General features: G+C 40.6%; 1 protein-coding gene across 2 annotated transcripts in view; it reads left to right on the top strand.

Annotated features, from left to right (window-relative positions):
- The window catches only part of gnptab (N-acetylglucosamine-1-phosphate transferase subunits alpha and beta), a 79,868-nt gene that overhangs the window by 43,566 nt on the left and 12,859 nt on the right, over positions 1–23,443 (top strand). For both annotated transcript variants that reach the window (XM_063057643.1, XM_063057644.1), the window contains exons 14-20: positions 5,108–6,285; positions 8,965–9,164; positions 11,453–11,672; positions 14,227–14,340; positions 17,184–17,269; positions 18,693–18,791; positions 21,299–21,466. In XM_063057643.1, coding sequence (XP_062913713.1) covers positions 5,108–6,285; positions 8,965–9,164; positions 11,453–11,672; positions 14,227–14,340; positions 17,184–17,269; positions 18,693–18,791; positions 21,299–21,466 — 2,065 coding nt within the window. The remainder of the gene's footprint in view (positions 1–5,107; positions 6,286–8,964; positions 9,165–11,452; positions 11,673–14,226; positions 14,341–17,183; positions 17,270–18,692; positions 18,792–21,298; positions 21,467–23,443) is intronic.

The following is a 23,443-nucleotide window of genomic DNA, read 5'->3' as shown; positions in this document are numbered from 1 at the left end:
CACTACCCTCATCTAATGCCTGGTTACTTCTCAAAGAACTCTATCAGGCTTGTTAGACACGATCTGCCCTTCACAAAGCCATGCTGACTGTTGCTGATCAGACCATGATTCTCTAAGTGCCCAGAGATCCTATCTCTAAGAATCTTTTCCAACAGCTTTCCCACCACAGACGAAAGGCTCACTGGTCTTTAAGTACCCGGATTATCCCTACTACCTTTTTTGAACAAGGGGACAACATTCACCTTCCTCCAATCCTCCGGTACCATTCCCGTGGACAATGAGGACATAAAGATCCTAGCCAGAGGCTCAGCAATCTCTTCCCTCGCCTCGTGGAGCAGCCTGGGGAATATTCCGTTAGGCCCTGGGGACTTATCCGTCCTAAGGTATTTTAACAACTCCAACACCTCCTCTCCCTTAATATCGACGCACTCCAGAACATCAACCTCACTCATATTGTCCTCACCATCATCAAGTTCCCTCTCATTGGTGAATACCGAAGAGAAGTATTCATTGAGGACCTCGCTCACTTCCACAGCCTCCAGGCACATCTTCCCACCTTTATCTCTAATCGGTCCTACCTTCACTCCTGTCATCCTTTTGTTCTTCACATAATTGAAGAATGCCTTGGGGTTTTCCTTTACCCTACTCGCCAAGGCCTTCTCATGCCCCCTTCTTGCTCTTCTTAGCCCCTTCTTAAGCTCCTTTCTTGCTACCCTATATTCCTCAATAGACCCATCTGATCCTTGCTTCCTAAACCTCATGTATGCTGCCTTCTTCCACCTGACTAGATTTTCCACCTCACTTGTCAGCCGTGGTTCCTTCACTCTGCCATTCTTTATCTTCCTCACTGGGACAAATTTATCCCTAACAGATTATTGAAAATAATCTTTTAGCTAAATATTTCTGTTAATTAGTTAGTCGGTTTTTCAAATACCACAATGCACGTCACTAATATACATCACTTCACTTTTCCTGTTCCGGTTTGTACAACTGCGTCACGGCGGCAGCCATCTTTGGCTGACAGTGTTCATATTGTAAAGTTTACAGAAATCTGTTTCAAATCCTGTAGATAGCTTACTAAGTTTTTACCGAAAAAAAAATTGATTCACTATGTCAAATTCAAAAGAAGCAAAGAGCGTGAAGCACAAAAGAACTGCAAATTTGTTTAAAGTTGTTTGGCTTAACAAAATAGTAGAAACTGCTACATCGAAAGCTCATGAGGTCATGAATGTTCAGCTATGAGAAGTATTTATGTATGATTCGGAAACTGGAGTTACCTGTTTGTATTGTCGTGATGCGAAAGTTGCTGGAGAATTTGCTAGTGGAAAGAAGTGGGATGATATTTGGAAACTTGACTTTTTGAAGCGTCATTTGGCAAGTAAATTGCATTTGGACGGTGTACAAAAGCTCAGGCAACAGAACACGTTAATACCCGTTATAGGAGTGTTCATTTGGAAGAAAGGTTTCCTGAAGATGAGGTACAAGAATGGTCAGCTTTTGATTTCTCCGCAATTGCAGATTGTAACTTCACATTTGGTGATGAACAAGTTAATGCCTTATGTCTAAAATATCATGATTTTCTAGCTGAAAATATTGTAATAGTTAGACAGTTTAATGATTTCAAATTTTCCGTGCAAGAAAAAATTAAATCCAAACTGATTTCAAACTTTGCTCAAATGGTGGCATTTGTACTTCAAAATGAACAGTTTTGCGACCTTGCACAGTTGATGGACATTGGGGGAACCTTTCTTGCGTCTAGTGCGGACTGTGAGCGAGGTTTTAGCCTAATGAATCAAATCAAAAACAAGCTGAGAAACTGTTTAGGTGAATGTCATTTGGATATGTTAATGAGAATCAAAAGCTATCAATTGGATGGATAGCTTATAGTTAAGCTTATATTGGATGGATATATAGCTTATATTGGATGGATAACCTTATAGTTCCCACACCTCGCACTTCCCGTTTCTAACTCCTACCCAAGATCCACAAACCTGCCTGTCCTGGCAGACCTATTGTCTCAGCTTGCTCCTGCCCCACCGAACTCGTTTCTGCGTACCTCAACATGGTTTTATCCCCCCTTGTTGAATCCCTTCCTACCTATATTCGTGACACTTCCCATGCTCTTAAACTTTTCAATGATTTTAAGTTCCCTGGCCCCCACCGCTTTATTTTCACCATGGATGTCCAGTCCCTATATACTTCCATCCCCCATCAGGAAGGTCTCAAAGCTCTCCGCTTCTTTTTGGATTCCAGACCTAATCAGTTCCCCTCTACCACCAATCTGCTCCGTCTAGCGGAATTAGTCCTTACTCTTAATACTTTCTCCTTTGACTCCTCCCACTTCCTCCAAACTAAAGGTGTAGCTATGGGCACCCGTATAGGTCCTAGCTATGCCTGCCTTTTTGTTGGCTTTGTGGAACAATCTATGTTCCAAACCTATTCTGGTATCCGTCCCTCACTTTTCCTTCGCTACATCGACGACTGCATTGGCGCTGCTTCCTGCACGCATGCTGAACTCGTTGACTTCATTAACTTTGCCTCCAACTTTCACCCTGCCCTCAAGTTTACCTGGTCCATTTCCGACACCTCCCTCCCCTTTCTAGATCTTTCTGTGTCTATCTCTGGAGACAGCTTATCTACTGATGTCTTCTATAAGCCTACTGACTCTCACAGCTATCTGGACTATTCCTCTTCTCACCCTGTCTCTTGCAAAAACACCATCCCCTTCTCGCAATTCCTCCATCTCCGCCGCATCTGCTCTCAGGATGAGGTTTTTCATTCCAGGACGAGGGAGATGTCCTTTTTTAAAGAAAGGGGCTTCCCTTCACTATCAACTCTGCTCTCAATCACATCTCTCCCATTTCACACACGTCTGCTCTCACTCCATCCTTCTGTCACCCCACTAGGAATAGGGTTCCCCTGGTCCTCACCTACCACCCCACCAGCCTCTGGGTCCAACATATTATTCTCCGTAACTTCCGCCATCTCCAACGGGATCTTACCACTAAGCACATCTCCCCCCCCCCCGCTTTCCGCAGGGATCGCTCCCTACGCGACCCCCTTGTCCATTCGTCCCCCCATCCCTCCCCACTGATCTCCCACCTGGCACTTATCCTTGTAAGCGGAACAAGTGCTACACATGCCCTTACACTTCCTCCCTTACCACCATTCAGGGCTTCCAGGTGAGGCGACACTTCACCTGTGAGTCGGCTGGGGTGATATACTGTGTCTGGTGCTCCCGATGTGGCCTTCTGTATATTGACGAGACCCGACGCAGACTGGGAGATTGTTTTGCTGAACACCTACGCTCTGTCCGCCAGAGAAAGCAGGATCTCCCAGTGGCCACACATTTTAATTCCACGTCCCATTCCTATTCTGACACGGCCTCCTCTACTGTAAAGATGAAGCCACACTCAGGTTGGAGGAGCAACACCTTATATTCCGTCTGGGTAGCCTCCAACCTGATGGCATGAACATTGACTTCCCTAACTTCCGCTAATGCCCCAGTTCCCCCTCGTACCCTATCCGTTATTTATTTATATACACACATTCTTTCTCTCACTCTCCTTTTTCTCCCTCTGTCCCTCTGACTATACCCCTTGCCCATCCTCTGGTCCCTCCCCCCTTTGTCTTTCTTCCCGGGCCTCCTGTCCCATGATCCTCTCATATCCCTTTTGCCAATCAACTGTCCATCTCTTGGCTCCATCCCTCCCCTTCCTGTCTTCTCCTATCATTTTGGATCTCCCCTCCCCCTCCCACTTTCAAATCTCTTACTAACTCTTCCTTCAATTAGTCCTGACGAAGGGTCTTGGCCTGAAACGTCGACTGTATCTCTTCCTAGAGATGCTGCCTGGCCTGCTGCGTTCACCAGCAACTTTGATGTGTGTTGCTTGAATTTTCAGCATCTGCAGAATTCCTGTTGTTTACTCCCAGGATGCGACTTTCCAGGACATTAGATATGTCCTCCTTCAAAGAACAGGGTTTCCTTTCCTCACCGTTGATGCTGTCCTCACCGTCGTCATCTCCATTTCCTGGACATTTGTGCTCACCCCATCTTCCCAGCACCTTAACAGTGCTGGAGTTCCTCTCGTCCTTGCCTGCCATCCCATGGGCCTTCAGACCCAGCACATCATCCTCCGCAACTTCCACGTGACTCAGTGATGCATGGGTACGGTGAGAATAAGCAACACACGTCCAGGGTCGCTATGATTCTGGTTCAACTAAACAGGAAACTTGGAATGTTCTGTTGAGCGGACGCAAGTTATGGTGAATGCTGTATAAATACTGCCTTGTGCAAAAGGTATTGTTTGTCAGGAAATAATGTAACTTACACTGGCATAAACTTAAAGTAGAAGTATATTTACAGATATTCCAGCTTTAACTTTCAGTTAACAGAAAAAGGGCCCATTATAATTAAGCCAGTCTATGATGTGCACATAAATGTTGGAGCTCATTGCTGGGTAGTGGGGTGCTTTTCATTAATTACCCACAGTGTTAAACCCACATTCAGTGTGAAGGACACCAGCCACAATTCAAACTTTCCTCGAAGTCTATTTTGAAATAACTAGCTAACTCAGAAGTGTTGGCACTTCCTCTGGAACCATTTGTTTGTACAAAGGGGTTCTTACAACAGGATCTATCCTTCGGGCAGGGTTTCGCAAGTGTCTTCTGTTATCTCTGCTCCGCACCTCACTTCTTCTCCAACTCCTGCAAAAGGACCTCTCCCCAAAGCTCACTTTCTCCTAGAATTTGGATGTCACCAATCACACTTCCTTGCTGTAATTATATTTTGCAAGCTAGTTTTTGAATTTAAACACCTTGAATGTACAGTACAGAGGAAAGTTTAATGGTCTATTATCTGATGCCTTTAGAACCACATCACTTTTTAACCTTGCGTTACTTCTCCTTTCAATCACTTTGGTTACATTTATTTCAAGGGTTGCAAGATCGTTTTTGCATTAACTGTCCATTTCTATTATTGCCAAAATGTTATGAAATTATTTTATATCTGATTTCAGTTTTGCAGAAATGAGAGGACAAAATCCATAGAAATCTTTGCTGCTTAAAGGCATTTTGTGTTGACTTGGTTTTCAACAATTTTTCACAGAACACTTTGATCAGATGTACCGTGTGATTCTCCATCCCAACCGGACCCATTATGTGCTCCCGAAAGGTGAGGCTTTACCTTACTTCAGTTTTGAGGACGTTGCTAACAAGATCACAGAGGCATCATACGTGGATAATGCAGTTATTCGGCATGCCTCAGTGGCTAACAAATGGAAGACCATTCACTTGATCATGCACACAGGAATGAATGCAACTACCATCCATTTTAACCTGACTTTCCTGGATAAAAATGACAAGGAGTTTAAAAGGCACCTTACTGTAGATGTTGACACCAGGGAAGATCCAAAATCAAACCAAACTACCAGCATGAAGGAAGGAAAGGCGATAAATGTCACTGCATCACCACTGGAAATAGAAATACCTTTCAAAGACATTGCTGAAGAACTGCTTTATCCCAAAATTCAGGAAAGGACTCTGGATCACTTGAATATCAGCCGCCACCTTCATGACCTTCAGTTTATTAATGTATCACTTCTGCCTATTACTGTTCAAAATGAGTTAAAAGAATTAGATTCAAAATTAAAAGATGGGGATATTACACTTAAAGGGTACAATCGTACAAAGTTGTTAATTTTAGAACCTTTTAGAAATCTTATCCATTCTTCAAAACAAAATGAAAATAAAGAGATGTCTCAGCACACAGGAATGATTACTTTGGTAAAGGATCAGGACTTATTAAAAAGAGTATTTGCTGTTACAGTATATAAGGGTAAGGATGAAAAAGCTAAGACTTTTTTGACAAAAGCACAAGTTGAGAAAGAGCAACCTGGAAGAAATGAACCAGCTAACAATCCAGTGACTCTAAATACTTCGTTTATTATGAAAGTGAACAGCATGCTAAAACACCCAGCCAAAGACATCCCAGACTTCCAAAAAGCTGATGTTAAGCCCGTAACTTCACAGAAAATTCTTAATATTCTCATACCAAATGAGAACAGCAAACTGAAACAGGATCTGAGTGCAAGGGAAATTGAAACCAAGTTCAAGCACCAAGAGAAAAGGGAGAAAGCACTGAGAGGAGGCAATACTGTGGCTCCAGAAGCTGAATCTAAAAATATGGATGCAGCTCATGCCAGCAGAAAACTGCATAATTATGTGGAAAATTATGCTGGCTTTTTACCTTGGGAGAAACAAGGGTATTTCCAAGATCTGTTGGAAGTAAGTAGTTTACAAAATCCACTATTCACTTGAATGGCTTGGTACAAAAATATCAAAAATGGGTAATTCTGTGTTTATGCAATAAGCATTTTTAAAAATGTGTAAGAGATTAATTAAAGTTAATGTGGGTGCCTTGTAAATGAGACAAGAGAAATTATACTGGAACCGGAAGCAGAATATTAGAGAATACAGTGATGAGCAATTTCATTAGCCAGAAGGTGGTAAATATGTGAAACTGAATACCACAGATGGCTGTGGAAGCCAAGTCATTGGGAATATTTAAAATGGAGGTTGATAGGATCTTGATTAATCAGGGCATCAATGGTTATGGATAGTGGGTAGGAGAATGGGATTGAGAGGGATAATAAAACAGCCATGATGGAATGGCAGAGCAGACTTGATGGGCCGAATGGCCTAATTCTGCTCCTACCTCAGGGGTTCCCAACTTTTTTTTAATGCCATGGACCCCTACCATTTACTGAGGGATCCATAGACCCCAGTTTGGGAACCCCTGTCCTATCTCTTATGGTCTTAATTTCTTTGCTATTTTTATAGAAAATACTAGAGAGCCACAAGTCTAGTGAATGAGGAGCTCAAAGAAATTGGCTCCATTATTTAAAAAAAATAGTATTGAAGAAATTATTGGAATCCAGAGGTGTTAAGTCCCCAGGATTTACTAGCATCCCAGAATTATGGGAGGTGGCCAAGAAGATGGTGGATCTACTGACTGGCGTCTTCTAAAGTCCCATAGAATTTAGAATGCTTCCAAGCAGTTACTTAAGAAGGGAGAGAAAAAAACAACTAGAACTATAGACCAGTTAACATGACAGTTGGAGTGAAAAGTAGTGGTCTATTATTGAAGAATGGTAGAGCATTTGACAAATGATATGATTAACCAAAGTCAGCTTGGCTCTATTATAGAGCAATTGTTTGGCATATGTATTTTTTGAGATTATACCTAGCAAAGTAGATATTGTAGATCCAATTTGTGTTCCAGAACTGTATCACATATCTACCCCTCAATCATTAAACTCTTGAACCAGAGGGGATAACTTCACTCACCATAACATTGAACTGTTCCCACAACCTATCGACTTACTTGCAGCTGATATTTATTGCTTATTTAATTATTATTATGAATATTTGTGTTTCTTTTTATTTACTGTGAATACCCATAAGAAAATGAATCTCAGTGTTTATATATGGTGGCATATATGTACTTCGATAATAAATTTACTTTGAACTTTGAAAATATGTTAGACAGCTGGGATTCCAGCACAGATCTCTGAAGCACCTCTCCTGTTACAATCTCCCAACTGGAAAATCATGTTTGTATTCCAAGGCTTTTATTTAAAAACTCATTAGCCATTTCTCAATCCATGAGAATATATGATGCCCATATCTGTTTGCTGCAATTTTAATAATCCCCAATTGATGCGCCATCTTATCAAAGTAGTACATGTTCAGCACGGCATTGTGGGCCAAAGGGCTTGTATTGTGCTGCAGGTTTTCTATGTTTCTATGTTCCTAAAATGGCTTTACCTGTGATGGACTGGGCCGTATCCACTACTTTTTGTAAGGATTTTCTATTCAAGGGCATTGGTGTTTCCGTACTAGACCCTGATACAACCAGTCAACATACGCTCCTCCACATATCTATAGCAGGTTGTCAAAGTAGTAGATGACAAGCCAGATCTTTTCAGACTTCTAAGAAAATAGACGCACTGCCTGATTTCTTCGTAATGGCACTTGTCCAACAAGGAGAAGTTAACATAGGAGTTTACATAAGACATAGGAGCAGAGTTAGGCCATCTGGCCCATCAAGTCTGCTCTGCCATTCAATCATGGCTGATCCTTTTTTCCCCTCCTCAACCCCATTCCCAGCCTTCTCCCTGTAACCTTTGATGCCATCTGCAATCAATACCTGTCAAGTTCTACCTTAAATACATCCAACAACCTGGCCTCCACAGCTGCTTGTGGTAACAAATTCACCACCCTGTGAATTTACGTGATAAGGTAGCTGGTGAGGGGTTGTGGAGGGTGAATTAGTGATTGGAGCTATTGATCAACCTTACTAATAGTTGGTACAAGGTTTAAAGGGAGGGTGACAGTGTTTCTTGCCCTCCCCACGCTCGTAAGCTGAAGTTTACTATTTAATAGGTGGTAAGGGCAGAAACTCGTCACATTGAAATAGAAGTTGCATGTTGAATGAGCCTTGACCAACAAAACTGTGGACTTCGCGCTGGGAGATGGAATTAGACTAGGCAGCTCTTTCTAAGCCAACGTAGACGTATTGGTACACGCAACATTGTTCTATAAATTTTATGTTGTTTTGAGATGCTGGTGAGATCAAAAACTTGGTCAGGGTGCTCATAATAGCCTTAAAAATGACTTCAGACAAATGCTGTTGAACAAAGTCTCCGCACTTGCTTGTGTTTATCTACCTCCCCTCACTACATACATGATTGGTTACATTAAATGAGGGATGTGTGTGCAAATTGGGATAACTGGCATTAAGCTTTGCTGTCTATGTTTAATTGAAAACTATCCTATGGCAATATTGTTGACTGGTTTCTCCGTTTTTAATTCAGTCTTTTAAAAATGTATGTCATCAGTTCACGTCTGAAAATACCTAATACTTAACCTAAAATCTCATGAACTATAACATGTTTATTTTAGGAGAAAGAAAAACTGGAGAAGGCAAGTGCATATCACACTGATGGTAAACAAATGCGAAGAAAACTCCAGGACACATTTGCAGACTCACTGCGTTATGTTAATAAACTTCTCAATACCAAATTTGGATTTACTTCTCGTAAAGTTCCTGCTCATATGCCTCATATGATTGACCGCATAATCATGAGTGATCTTCAAGATCTGTGAGATATTGTCAATTTCACTTTTCCAGTTTTAATTTTTTTTAATTAATCTATCTGTTATGGGGTTCTGATTTTCACTGCAATATGTTCTAATGTTAATTTGAGAAGGAGCATGACACAAAAATGCATGATTTAAAATATAATCTAAGTATGGTTATCCTTTCTGTGAGGCAATGTGGCTCGACATGCCATGTGATGCACTTGTCTAGATTGTTATTCTGTGAAGTGTGTGAGTCCAAGGGGTGGTTTGTCCTTTGACAGTGGAGTCCGATGTTATACTCTGACTAGCCTAATTACCCTTTAACATCTTTTAAGGTCTTTTTGACTGTTTCTAAACATCTCTGGTAGTTAGACCACGACCATAAGATATAGGAGCAGAATTTGGCAATTTGGCTTATTGAGTCTGTTCTGCCATTTCATCAGGACTGATCTATTTTCTCTCTCAGCACCAATCTCCTGCCTTCTCCTCGTATCCCTTCATGCTCTGACCAATCAAAAATCTACCAACCTCTGGCTTAAATATAACCAGTGACTTGGCCTCTAGAGCCGCCTGTGGCAACAAATTCCACAGATTCACCACTCACTGGCTAAAGATATTCCTCATCTGTTCTAAGTTGACGTCCCTGTCTTCTGGTCTTAGACACCTCTATCATAGGAAACATCCTCTCCACGTCCACTTTATCAAGGCCTTTCAACATTTGATAAGTTTCAATGAGATCTTTAAATGCCTTTCAATGAGTTGAAGGCATTTAAAGAGTAAAAATACAATTAGATTTCAAATTATTAAAATACATTAACTGTTAGAAATTAAAATAAAATAGATTGCTTTTCTTCATTTATCTTTTCCATTGGGGTCTAGGAGGCATGGCCAGGTACAAATGTAACTAGTTCCTCAGTTTAGGACAAATGCCCCCTGTCCCAAACTTGGAGCTGAGCAGAACAATATCACAGCCTGCAAATCAGGATTGTGGGTGTACAGTGGCCTGCAAAAAGCACTCCTCTGTTTCTTCTAACTGTCAACAAAAGATAGCTAGGTTTGTGTCCATTCTCTTAAATTTTAATATTTAATATACTAACCCAAGGCAGGTCTGAGGGTGAGAGTACTTGGTCATGTAAGCAGAGAAAGTTTCAGATTAAATTTTGGTTTTAAGCTAAATTTACAGTATAAGTTGGGTACCTTAGCAGGAAGTTCAAACAGCTAAGCCACCACACATCCCCGAGAACATAGAACAGGAGCAGGCCCTTGGGCCCACAATGTTGTGCTGATCCAATTCAATTAATAATCACGTATCTCCTTTTTGTATATTATGTCCACATACCTCCATTTTCCTCACATTGATATGCCTGTCTAAACGTCTCTTAAAAGGCCCTAATGTTTCTGCCTCTACCACCATTCCTGGCAGTGCATTCCAGGTGCCCACCACTCTCTGTGCAAAGAAACTTGCAACTTGCATCTCCTTTGAAATTACCTCCTCTCCCCTCTGTGTTAGACATTTCAACAAAGATGGTCTGTTTACTCTATATATGCCTCTCATAATTTTATAAACCTCTATTAGATCTTCCTCAGCCACCTCCTGATATCTGTACCTTCTTCAGCACCTCCAAGATTTCCATTTTTGTTCTTCTCAGCCAACATCAGACTGATTTGCCCCATTCGTCATGACTTGCTGTCACAAGACTTGGAAGGCCTTAAGTTGTCAATCTGTTTGCCTGAGGCCATGGCCGTTCTCAGATGTTGTACTTGCATAATACAGGAAACATGGTAGTGTAGTATTTGGCTCGATGCTATTACATCTCAGGGCTTCGGAGTTCAATTCCAGCATTATCTGTAAAGAGTCTACATCCTCCCATGGAATGAATGTGTGGGTTTCCTCTGGGTGCTCCGGTTTCCTCCCACAGTCCAGAGGTGCACCAAGTAGGTTAATTGATCATTGTAAATTGTCCTATGATTAGGTTAGAGTTAAAGTGGTGCAGTGCGACTCGAAGGGCTGGAGTGGCCTACTCCACGCTATGTCTCTAAATAAATGAATAGATTGAAACCTGCTCTGAGTGGTAGAGTTTGACTTTGCCTTGTGATCTTTCTTTGCTCTGAGCGTGGTTGGAAGCACTGAATGGCTATTTAAGGCAACAAAGTGTACACAAGACTTGAGTAAAAATCCAGATAACAGGAAGATATAGGAAATTGGGGAAAAAAGCCACTTTACAAAATTTGTTAATCTTAATCTTTTAACATGCTTAGAACCCAGCATTATTTAACTCACTTACCAAAATAGTATGTTTTTGGACAGATTTCCCGAGGCGTTTGACAAGACTTCTAACCATAAAGTTCGTCATTCTGAGGACATGCAGTTTGCATTTTCATATTTTTACTATGTCATGAGTGCACTCCAGCCATTAAACCTCTCAGATGTTTTTGATGAAATTGACACGGATCGATCAGGAATTCTCTCTGACCGAGAAATCAGGACATTGGCAACTCGGATTCATGAGCTCCCCCTGAGCTTGCAGGTAAAATTTGTATCCTCTGCTTGGGTTCTGAATCACGATTGTTGTCTGGAACATTTATGTGTTGGAGCAGATCTACTAATACCAAGATCATTGATGCTTGGACCACTCTGTTTCTCCAGTGACAGTCTCTCAGCAGAATAGAGTCCATTAATATGGGTATATTTAAAGTGGAGGTTGATAGATTCAAGCACTTAATCACACATTGCTCTGCGACGACACTGGTGCCAAGCTGTATGGGTCCTAATGCCCTTCCCTTGGACAGCAATGGTGTCGTGGAGAGGGGAGACTTGCAGCATGGGCAACTGCCGGTCTTCCATACAACCTTGCCCAGGCCTGCGCCCTGGAGAGTGAAGACTTTCCAGGCGCAGATCCATGGTCTCGCAAGACTAACGGATGATAGATTTTTGATTAGTAAGGATATCAAAGGTTATGGGAGAGGGCAGGAGAAAAGGGGTGTGAGGGATAATAAATAGCCATGGTTGAATTGCGGGGCAGACTTTATGGGCTGAGTAGCCTAGAGTCATAAAACACCACAGCAGTGAAACTGTTGGCTCATCTAGTCCATGCCAAACTATTAATCTGCCTTGTCTCTTCGACCTGCACCTGGACCATAGTCCTCCATACACCTCCCATCCATGCACCTATCCAAATTTCTCTTAAATGTTGAAATTCCACCTGCTTCCTCAACTTCTGTTGGCAGCTCGTTCCGCACACTCAACCCCCTTTGAGAGAAGTTGTTCCCTCTCATGTTCCCCTCAACTATTTCACCTTTCACACTTAACCCATGACCTCTAGTTCTAGTCTTACCCAAACTCAGTGGAAAAACCCTGCTTGCATTTACCCCTCATAATTCTGTATATGTATTAAGTCTCCCCTCATTTTAATTCTGACTCCATGCTTTTATGGTCTTAATGGGGATCTGGAATTACATATGACCAGCTGCCTTTCCTGAGAAACCATTATTCGGAAAATTGAGGAACATGTTTTAAAAATCTGTAATAATGCAAAAAAATCGACTTGAAATTAATTTACTTACATCTGAATTAAATGTAAGGAAAAGATCTACTTCCCCGTCACCTTGCAGCCAGTTGTTCCCACTATCTTTGTGGGTGTTCATTGGGAGCAATTTCATTCTGAACAAGAGTCTGTGATGCCCCATTTTATTCCCACTGGTAGATTTCTGGTGCTTGGGACTTAATTATGTGGAAGGTTGCAGTTCAGCCTACATTGAGGAATCCCAAGCATCTGCTCCATTTAATTGCTTAAACAGAGCAGATCTGAGTGAATCGCCTGGTTTTTAAATGGACAGTTGAGGGCGTTCTTTAACTAAGAACATTTTTTTTATTTACTGATCTATATGCTGACCATACCAATTTAATAATTTTACTAAAATGATTGTTAGACTGTATTGCATAATTATCAAGTAGTAGTAACTCAAGGCAACTGGACTTGCTGTGTTGTCTAGAAGTTGTTTTGCCACTCATCCGAGAGGCTTCTTTGGTTCTGACCCATGGTGGGTAGTTTTCTGGCTTATAAACTCTGAGTTGTTTAAAGGTATAGCAATCAAATGAGGGTCTTTAAGAGTTGTACAGGTGATTAGTCTTATCTTTGCATGAATGGAGGTGTGAACTCATGTGATTGCTATAGCTTTAAACAACTCAGAATTTATAAACTGGAAAAATACTCACCATGGATCAAACCAGAAGCCTCGGATGAGTGCGATACAGTAAGTCCAGTTGCCTGATTTACTATTGCTTGATATCCAATGGCTTGGATGACTGAGAACCTTCATTGACAGACTGTATAATTGTTATTTTCTTTGCAATTTAAAAATTTATGCCTGTTTGTATTTTATATAACAGCACAATAGCATAGTGGTTAGCACAACGCTTTACAGTACAGATGACCAGGGTTCAATTTCTGCCACTGCCTGTAAGGAGTTTGTATGTTCTCCCCGTGACCATGTGGGTTTCCTCTGGGTGCTCTGGTCTGATTCCCCCTACAGTTCAAAATGTACTGGTAGGTAGGTTGATTGGTCATTGTAAATTGTCCTGTGCTTAGGCTCAGGTTAAGAAATCGGGGGATTGCTGGGTGGTGTGGCACCCAGTGCTGTATCTCAATACATAAAAATATAACTTTAGTATGTATATGCAATTGTTCTGTGTGTCCCACAGATGAACAGTTGTCTTTCTGGAAACTTGGTATCACCTTATTTAAATAGGGGCCATCTGATTGGTTAACACTTATCTACAAATTTGAATGGAATGTTTCTTATCTATGAAGTATACGAAGGGCAGGATGCGTTGTCCCAGCATTTTTACTTTTTTCTGTTCTTTGATCTTAGCTACTAGACTTTTGCAGCTCTACATTTCCGAATCTTTGTTCTATAGCACTTAATTAAATGATCGTAAAACAACAAATATTGTGCTACTTTCTTGATTTCTGAATAAATCTTGGATCAGAAACATCATAATCCACCATGGGGTTGAGGATGCAGAGATGTCTCTTGTGAATAGTCACCATTTTCTTGGATTTTATGCTACTTTTATTTCAGGATTTGACCAGTCTGGAACAAATGCTGATCAATTGTTCAAAGGTGCTTCCGACAAATGAAACGCAAATTGACAGAGTTCCTCCCACTCAGGAAGCGTATTATGACCCCAACCTGGTAAGAATTGCAAATAAACTAATCCATGCCATTTGTTATTCAAGTATAATTAGAAACTTCATATTTTACAAATGAAATACTTTAATTGGTGAAGTAATATTTCAACCAGTGCAATGGGCTGAATGCTTTTTAAATTAATTGTATTGCTAATATACAAAATAATTAGAAATCCCAAATAAGTTCAGAAGTTCAAAGTAAAATTTATTATCGAAGTGCATACATGTCACCACATACAACCCTGAGATTCTTTTTCCTGTGGTCATATTTAGCAAATGTATAGAACAGTAATTGTGTGCAGGATCAATGAACAACAGAATGTGCAAATGCAAATATAAATAAATAGCAATAAATAACAAGCATGAAATAACAAGATATAGAGTCCTTCAAGTGAAACCATCGGTTGTGGGAACACCAGGATTAGAATGAATATAGTTATCCCCTTTTGTTCAAGAGCCTGGTGATTGAGGGGTAGTAACTGTTCTTGAATCTGGTGGTGCGGGTCCTGAGGCACCTGTACCTTCTACCTGGTGGCAGCAGCAAGAATGGCCTGGGTGGTGAAGTTCTTTGATGAACATTTCATGTAGATGTGCTCAATGATTGGGAGGGCTTTACCTATGATCTGCGTAGGTACCTTTCGTAGGATTTTCTGCCCAAAGGCATTGGTGTTCCCATACCAGGCTGTAATGCAACTCGATAGCACACTTTTCACCACACATCTATAAAAGTTTGCCAAGGTTTCTGATAACGTGCTGAATCTCTGCAGACTTCTGAGAAGCAGAGGTGCTGTCGTGCTTTCTTTGCAAATATATTTATATGATGGTTCCAGGACAGGTCTTCTGAGATGGTGACACCCAGGATTTTAAAGTTACTGACCCTCTCTACCTCTGATCCTCCAATGCATACTGGCTACTGGCTCATGGACCTCTGGTTTTCCTTTGCTGAAGTCTACAATTAATTCTTTGGTCTTATTGACATTAAGTGAGAGGTTATTGTTCTAACACCACTCGGCCAAATTTTCAATCTCCCTTGTGTTTCTTTGTCATTGTGTGTTTCTTTTTCTTCAAATTCTGAAATAGTGAATTTTTATTCTGTATTACAAACATTTTGATATTGGTGAATTCTGTTAGGGCCAACTTCCTGTCGTAAAACAGGGATGCATTTGGCTTTTCCTCATTGGTGAAAATCACTGCTTTACTGATGACATTGTATACAGTACTGTGCAAAAGTCTTGGACACCCTAGCTATATCTATGTGCCCAAGAGTTTTGCACAGTACTGTATTTGCCAACATAGAGCCCAGGGTGAGTTTTTAAATCTGGTGAGAGCAAAGGATGTTGGGAATAGCAAAGGGGAGCACTGAGGGATGAAGTGCTGGTGGTGGGGGTGCCGACACACAACTTGATTCCAAACAATTGGTTTATTGGTCATGACAGAACGTGTCTCTGGTATTTCCTGGTCCCTCCCATCTCCCTTCCCTTTTTCCCAACCATGATTCCCCTTTCCCTGCCCCCTTTCCACTCTCAGTCCACAATAGAGACCCGTATCAGAATCAGGTTTGTCATCACTCACTTGTGTCATAAAATTTGGTTTTTTTATGTCAGCAGTACAGTGCAACACATAAAAACTCAGGTAAAAATGATTGAGTTTCCGTGGCCATTGTTTTTATTCGTAAGCAATTTATTCACAATAAATGCTCCCTGAAAGTGGTTACACAGGCTGATAGGGTAAGTTAAGAATGTATATGACATGTTTGCCTTCGTTAGTCGCGATATTGAGTTCAAGATTTAGGAAGTTATGTTGCAGCTTTATAAAACTCCAGTTAGATCGCATCTGGAGTATTGCATACAGTTCTGGTCACCCTTTTATAAGAAGGATGACAAGGCTTTGGAGAGGGTTCAGAACAAATTAGCCACGATGTTGCCTGGATTGGAGGGCATGTGCTATCATGAGAGATTGGACAAACTTGGGTTGTTTTCTCGCGAGCGGCTGAGGGGAGATCTGATGAGAGGTTTACAAAATTGAGGCATAGATAGACAGTATCTTTTTCCCGTTTCCATTTCAGGTGACGGGGGTAATATCAAAGAAGATGTGAGGGGCAGGTTTTTTTACACAGAATAGTAATGGTGCGTGTCTGGGACTGTGCTGTCTGGGGCAGTGGTAGAGGTAGAAACATTTGAGTTTTTTAAAAGACGTTTAGCTAAGCACGTGAATATGAGGAAAATGGAAGGATATGACATTGTGTAGGCAGAAGAGATTAGTTAGTCATTTAGTTACTAATTTAATTGGTTTGGCACAACATTGTGGCCTATTGTGTTATATTATCTGTACTGTTCTATGTTCTATTATGTTGACGCCACAACCAGTGTCTATTATCAGAGTAGAATATTAGGAAGGATCCCATTTGTAAGTGATAACCATTTGTAAAGTTGCATTCTATGTAATGTGTAGTTAAAGTAGTGTTGATTTAGTGCAGCTTTCAGTGAGGAATTTGAGTTGTGCAGTGGTGTGTTGAAATGCATGCATAATAGTGAGACTAAGACTAAAACTAAAACATCTAGCAATTATATGGATCTGAAATAAAAATTTCTAATGTTTTATGTATAAGTACTTATTTTTACAAAGGTGATTTAAAACATTCAGTTAAAAACTAATGTCAAGTCAGATAATTTGATACTGGCATGATAGATGAATTCTGGGAAATGTATTAAATAGGTAAAATTGCAAAGCATTTGAGCAATGAGATGGAATCTCTTCATGTTTGCTTTACTTGTGGTAATATTAATGTGGTAAATGCTGTTCCTTCCTTTGAGTAATGTTTGAATTTCTTTAAAATCTTTGCTCTAGCCTCCAGTGACTAAAGGACTTGTGATCAACTGCAAGCCCGTTACTGATCGTATTCGTAAGGCTTACAAGGACAAAAATAAATACAAGTATGTACAAAGCTATATAGATCGGTTTTTTTTGGATATAAGCACTTTGGGTTTGATTATCCATTTATATCCATTGGAAAACAACTAATGTTTGTAGATATGTAATAATTTTATTCCTTTTAAAAGCATCTCATGAAAAAAAAATCCATTTTGAGCAATATGTCACATCAGACGTTTCCAGAATTAGAGTCATAAACACAGAAACAGACTCTTCAGCCTAATTCATTGTTGCTGACTGTGTTGTCCAGCGAGCTAGTCCCATCTGCCAGTTTATCCCATAGCGCTCTAAACCTCTCCTATCCATGGACTTACTTAAAAGTTGCTAATATGCCTGCCTCAACCACTGTTTCTGGCAGCTTATTTCAAATGCACACCACCCTTTGAGTGAAGAAGCTGCCCCCAATGCCCATTTAAAATCTCTTGGGATTTTAAACCTGTGCCCTCTTCCTTTTAGCATCCCCTCAGTGGCAAAAAGACACTGTGCTTTCACCTGGTCTGTGCCACTCATGATCCTGTATACCTCTATCAGATTTCTCCTCAAGCTCCTATCTTCAGAGAATGAAGTCCAGTTCTACACAACCTCTCCCAGGTCTAGGCAACGTCCCGGTAAACCTTTTCTGCACTCTTTAATCAGTGGTGGGGCAGTGGGGGAGAGATTGAGAGTGCACTATCTTAACATGAACCATTCTCTGCTCTGCTCAGGAGTTTTCCTCACTTCTCTAGTCTTCAATAAATTACGATGAGCTTTTTCACCGGTTGTAATCGGAAGCATGCTCCCAATTTTGTCAGTTTATGATAAAGTGGCCAAGTTAAACATTAACCCTGGAAATAAGATCAACACCAGCAATAGTTGCATGTGGGATTACTGATGGGATTTTATCCCATTAGAGTAAACTGCAATCAAACAGACCGATGCTTCACACGTTTTTGTTAGTCTCCATATTATCTACTCATCCTTTGTTTAATATTTCTGCCTAAGGATGAGCCATTCGACCCACACGGCCAGGTTCAGGAACAGTTATTAACCATCAGAGGGGATAACTTCACTCACCCCAACTCTGAATTGTTCCACATAACATATGGATTCACTTTCTGGGACTCTTCATGTTTTTGACACCTAATGCTTATTTATTTATTATTATTATTTTGTTTTCTTTGTATTTGTGCAGTTGTCTTTGCACATTGGTTATTTGCGCTTGGGTGCGGTTTTTCTACCATTTCATTGTTTCTCTGTACTTTGAATGCTTGCAAGAAATTGAATCTCAGGATTGTATGTGGACACATATATGTACTTTGGTAATAAATTTACCTTGTACTTTATAGTTCTAGCACATTTAATAGTCTATAATTTGCTTGTTCAGCCCTTACTCTCTGTTATTGAGGAAGAGTTTCTGGACTAATTTCCCCTTTTATTTATACACAGGTTTGAAATAATGGGTGAAGAAGAGATTGCTTTTAAAATGATTCGCACTAATGTTTCTCATGTTGTTGGACAATTGGATGATATCCGAAGAAACCCTAGGTATAAATGTGGTAATAACCATGGCAATATTTTCTCTGACATTTCAATAAATTGTTATGAATTATGTAGCATCCAATGATACATTGTATGGTCTTTGTACGTATAAAGACTTCTGTGTTTGGAAAATGGCACAACAGTGGGTTCAAGGAGATCACTTTTCCTAGCCCTGACAAGCCTCGTCTGTTTGGCTAAATCAAAGTTTTATTTCATATGCACCAAGGTTAAGTTCATAAACCAAGCATGTGTTTGAATGGATGGAGTAAAAATTCCAAATTCATTCTAGCATATCAAGATGTTTAAAAAATATCTTAGCCACCAATGCCAACAAAATTAAGCAATCAAAGCTCCCAAGGTCATGCTGAAATTATGCAGTGCTCGATTTTTGCAATAGTTCAAACAAAGTGCTTTGTCGAGCACCTTAACTCCATTTGCCAAGAGTGGAATTTCCTGTTAGCCAACCTTTTTAATTCCTCGCCCTGATCCGTTCTGGCATGTTGGTCCATGGCCGCCTCTTTTGCTGTGATGAGGCTACTCTCATTGTGGAAGAACAACATCTGATGGCATAATTATAGATTTCTCTGGTTTTAAAAAAAAATCACTTTCCTCTATCCCCCACTATGGCCTGTTACCTGCTCTCTTCACCTATCTATCAACCGCGCCTTCCTTCTTCCCTTTCTCCCATGGTCCACTTTTCTCTCCTCTATCAGATTTCTCTTTCTCCAGCCCTTTACTTCTTCCACCTACTTGCCTTCATCTGTCACCTAGGTAGTCCTCCTTCCCTCCCTACACCTTTTTATTCTGAGATAATTCCCCCCTTCCTTTCCAGTCCTGATGAAGGGTCTCAGCCCGAGACGTTGGCTGTTTATTAATTTCCATAGATCCTTCCTGACCTGCTGAGTTCCTCCACGTGTGTGTGTACGATTTATTTGTTGATGCATTATATAATCAAGGAGATTTGTCACAAGATGGTGGTTTGCCTGGTCACAGTGGTCATTCCGGCTCCAATCAACATTGGAATTTCTTGTCCTGTTCATCTTTTCTATGACTGAAAAACACTAGAAATGATTTGTGTTGAAAAATGCAGAGAATGTTTGAATATTCAGAAGGCATTTGTTAAGCTGCTGCAGAGGAAGCTGATAAAATTGCGAGTGACGCCAGAGAGTGTTTGAAGACTAGCTGGACAACAGTATTGATTAAGGAGTTTCTAATTTTACAAAAAAGGATCTATTAATTTCCTGGTGTATATAACGAATAAACTCTTCTCGGGCTTCCAGCCAGATACAGGTATTGATCTTAAACAATGTTTCAATGACAAACTCTTATCATTTTCATAGAAATGATGCCTGGGCAGTCTAGTCCTGTAGTATTTATAACCCTGTTTTCTGTCCCTCCTGATTGGTTAGTCCTCATCCAATTAGGTCTCTGCTGTCCCACCTTTTTTTTAATAATTGAAAGATGCAGATTTTGACCACCAGATGTCATAATGGGGCCATTAATCCTCTCAGTTTATAAATAATATGCACTTAATATTACAGTGGCTGCAATCTGTGTGCCAAGAGCCTTAATTTAGAAAATTACAGAAGAGATTCATGGATACTATGAAGAGCTTTAGTAATGAAAAGAGAGAGAAAATGCTAACGATACAAATAGTGAGATAAATTGGCAAGTGGAGTTCATTAGCTTGAGATTCTGCAGATTCATTTTTCTTGATGTTTCCTATTGGAATTAAGTTTTCCTGTAAATTTTAAATTTAGAGATACAGCACAGTAACAGACCCTTCTGGCCCAACAGCCCTGTGACCAATTAACCTAATAACCCGTATGTCTTTGGAATGTGGGGGGAAACCAAATTACCCGGAGGAAACCCACGCAATCACGAGAAAAACGTACACACTCCTTACAGAAAGACACAGGAATTGAACCCTGGTCGGTGGTACTGTAAAGCATTGTGCTAACCACGATGCTTCTGTGCTACCCCATGGTATTGGTGTTGGTTCCAATTGTATAAATTTAAGCTGATGTCAGAAGGCTGAAGAGAAGGCAAAATACTCTCAGCATAATGAATTGTTTTGGCCAGAACAGGTGCAAAAGCAGCATCCATTACAGCCTTAACATAGGAAGTGGATGAATGTTTAAAGTGTGTACATTGTGGGACTAAGGACATGCAATGATGGACTGATTTAAAACCAAGCCTCCTGTGCACTAGCATCATAATTCCAGCATTCAACAAAACCAAGGACCTTTTGAAGCAGATAAATGTTAAGTATGTGGCATAAATCCTTTGGAGAGGGAAATTTCTCAGGAGGCATCTAAACTACACAGACAAACTGAACACCATGTAAAAATGTGTATTAGAGTCATGTGGAAGCAGCATGTTTTGGCTCTTATAGATTTGAGAAATATGCTTAAAATAATGAGCTCCTACAACTGAATTGAGTTTTCAAATATTTAATGACCAAATGTTCCACCATTGATTTAAATATATACTGTATCTTCATGCTCCCACAGGAAGTTTATTTGTTTGAATGACAATATTGATCACAATCACAAAGACGGAGCCACAGTGAAGGCAGTGCTTCGTGATTTCTATGAGTCATTATTCCCAGTAGCGTCCCAGTTTGAACTTCCAAGGGAATACCGCAATCGATTTCTCCACATGCATGAGCTTCGAGAATGGTAAGTGCTGTTGAGTCATAGAAACAGCCCTTCTATTCCATGCCGAACTGTTACTCTCCCACATTCCATCAACCCATACCCGGACCATAGTTCAACATACTCGTCCCATCTATATGCTTATAGAGAACTACAACACTGAAATAGGTCCTTCAGCCCATCTAGTCTAAGTCGAACTACTAATCTGCCTAGTCCCATTGAGCTGGACTTGGACCATCGCCCTCCATACCCCTCCCAACCATGTACTAACACAAACTTCTCTTAAATATTACAGTTGAACCTGCATCCTCAACTTCTATTGGCAGCTCGTTCCACACATACTATCCTCTAAGTGAAGAAGTTCTCCTCATGTTCCCCTTGAACATTTCACTTTTCACCCTTAACCCATGACTTCTAGTTAGAGTCTCACCCAACCTCAGCGGGAAAACCAGCTTATATTTATCCGTGCCATAGAGGGAGTACAAAGAAGGTTCACCAAATTGATTCCTGAGATGGCAGGGGTTTCAAATGAAGAAAGACTGGATGAACTGGGCTTGTACTCGTTGGAATTTAGAAGATTGAGGGGGGATCTGATTGAAACGTATAAAATCCTAAAGGGATTGGACAGGCTAGATGCAGGAAGATTGTTCCCGATGTTGGGGAAGTCCAGAACAAGGGGTCACAGTTTGAGGATAAAGGGGAAGCCTTTTAGGACCGAGATTAGGAAAAACTTCTTCACACAGAGAGTGGTCAATCTGTGGAATTCTCTGCCACAGGAAACAGTTGAGGCCAGTTCATTGGCTATGTTTAAGAGGGGGTTAGATATGGCCCTTGTGGCTACGGGGATCAGGGGTATGGAGGGAAGGCTGGGGTGGGGTTCTGAGTTGGATGATCAGCCATGATCATAATAAATGGCGGTGCAGGCTCGAAGGGCCGAATGGCCTACTCCTGCACCTATTTTCTATGTTTCTATGTTTCTATCCATACCTCTCATAATTTTGTATACCTCTATCAAATCTCTCCTCATTCTCCTACGCTCTTGCAGATAAAGTCCTAACCCATTACTGAATTGTTCCCACAACCTGTGGAATCATTTTCAACGACTCTTCATCTCATGTTCTCGGTATTTTTTGGTTACTTTTTATACTTTTTTCTTTCTGTTTGCCTAGTTAATTGTCTTTTGCACATGGATTGTTTGTCCATCTTGTTGTGTGTGGCTTTTCATTGATTCTATTGTGTTTCTTGTATTTAGTGTGAATGCCTGCAAGAAAATGAATCTCAGGGTTGTATAGGATGACATATATGTACTTTGATAATAGATTTACTTTGAACTTTTTGAACCTATTCAACCTTATTAAAGGTGATACTATGTCTGGGAGCCCACTTTTTTATAGGAAATATGTTGTTCAAAATATTAATTTTGTACTTGATAATTCAATTTCACTTCTTTCATTGGTACTATTACTTGCTGCCCATTATGCCAATGGCATTTTCAGAATATTAATTTTGTACTTGATACTTCAATTTCATTTCTTTCATTGGTACTATTACTTGCTGCCTGTCATGCCAGCTGGCATTTTGGGCAGCAATGAAGGCCCCCCATCTCTGTCTGTCTTTGGCAGCCATTTTAGGCCTAGAGGAGACTCAGGAATGCCATCACACACAGATGTAAAATAATTCTTTATTGCTGTTTCCCTAACAGTTTTTTTTTTACCAGTCATGTTTGTTAGCCCTGAGCTGAAGCCCCAAACCTAGAGGACAAGTGGACCACTCTTAATCTGGCCTCTACCCTTTGACCTTTTGGGCACGGGTGACCCTGCAAGAGCCAGAGCATAAAGCCAGCATAGATCACTGGGTCATTGAAGGATGCAAGCCTGCAAGCCTCCAAACCCAACGATAAGGTTGTGGTCCTCTTGGAGGATTGGAACTGTTAGTTCATGTTTCCAGAAACAATGTGAACCAGCTTCATGTCAAGAGATATAGAGCTCAGCTTTATGCCAG

This window comes from Mobula hypostoma, chromosome 9, assembly GCF_963921235.1.
Source record: "Mobula hypostoma chromosome 9, sMobHyp1.1, whole genome shotgun sequence".
NCBI classification, from domain to species: Eukaryota; Metazoa; Chordata; class Chondrichthyes; order Myliobatiformes; family Myliobatidae; genus Mobula; species Mobula hypostoma.
This window is presented reverse-complemented; position numbering and strand designations above follow the sequence as displayed.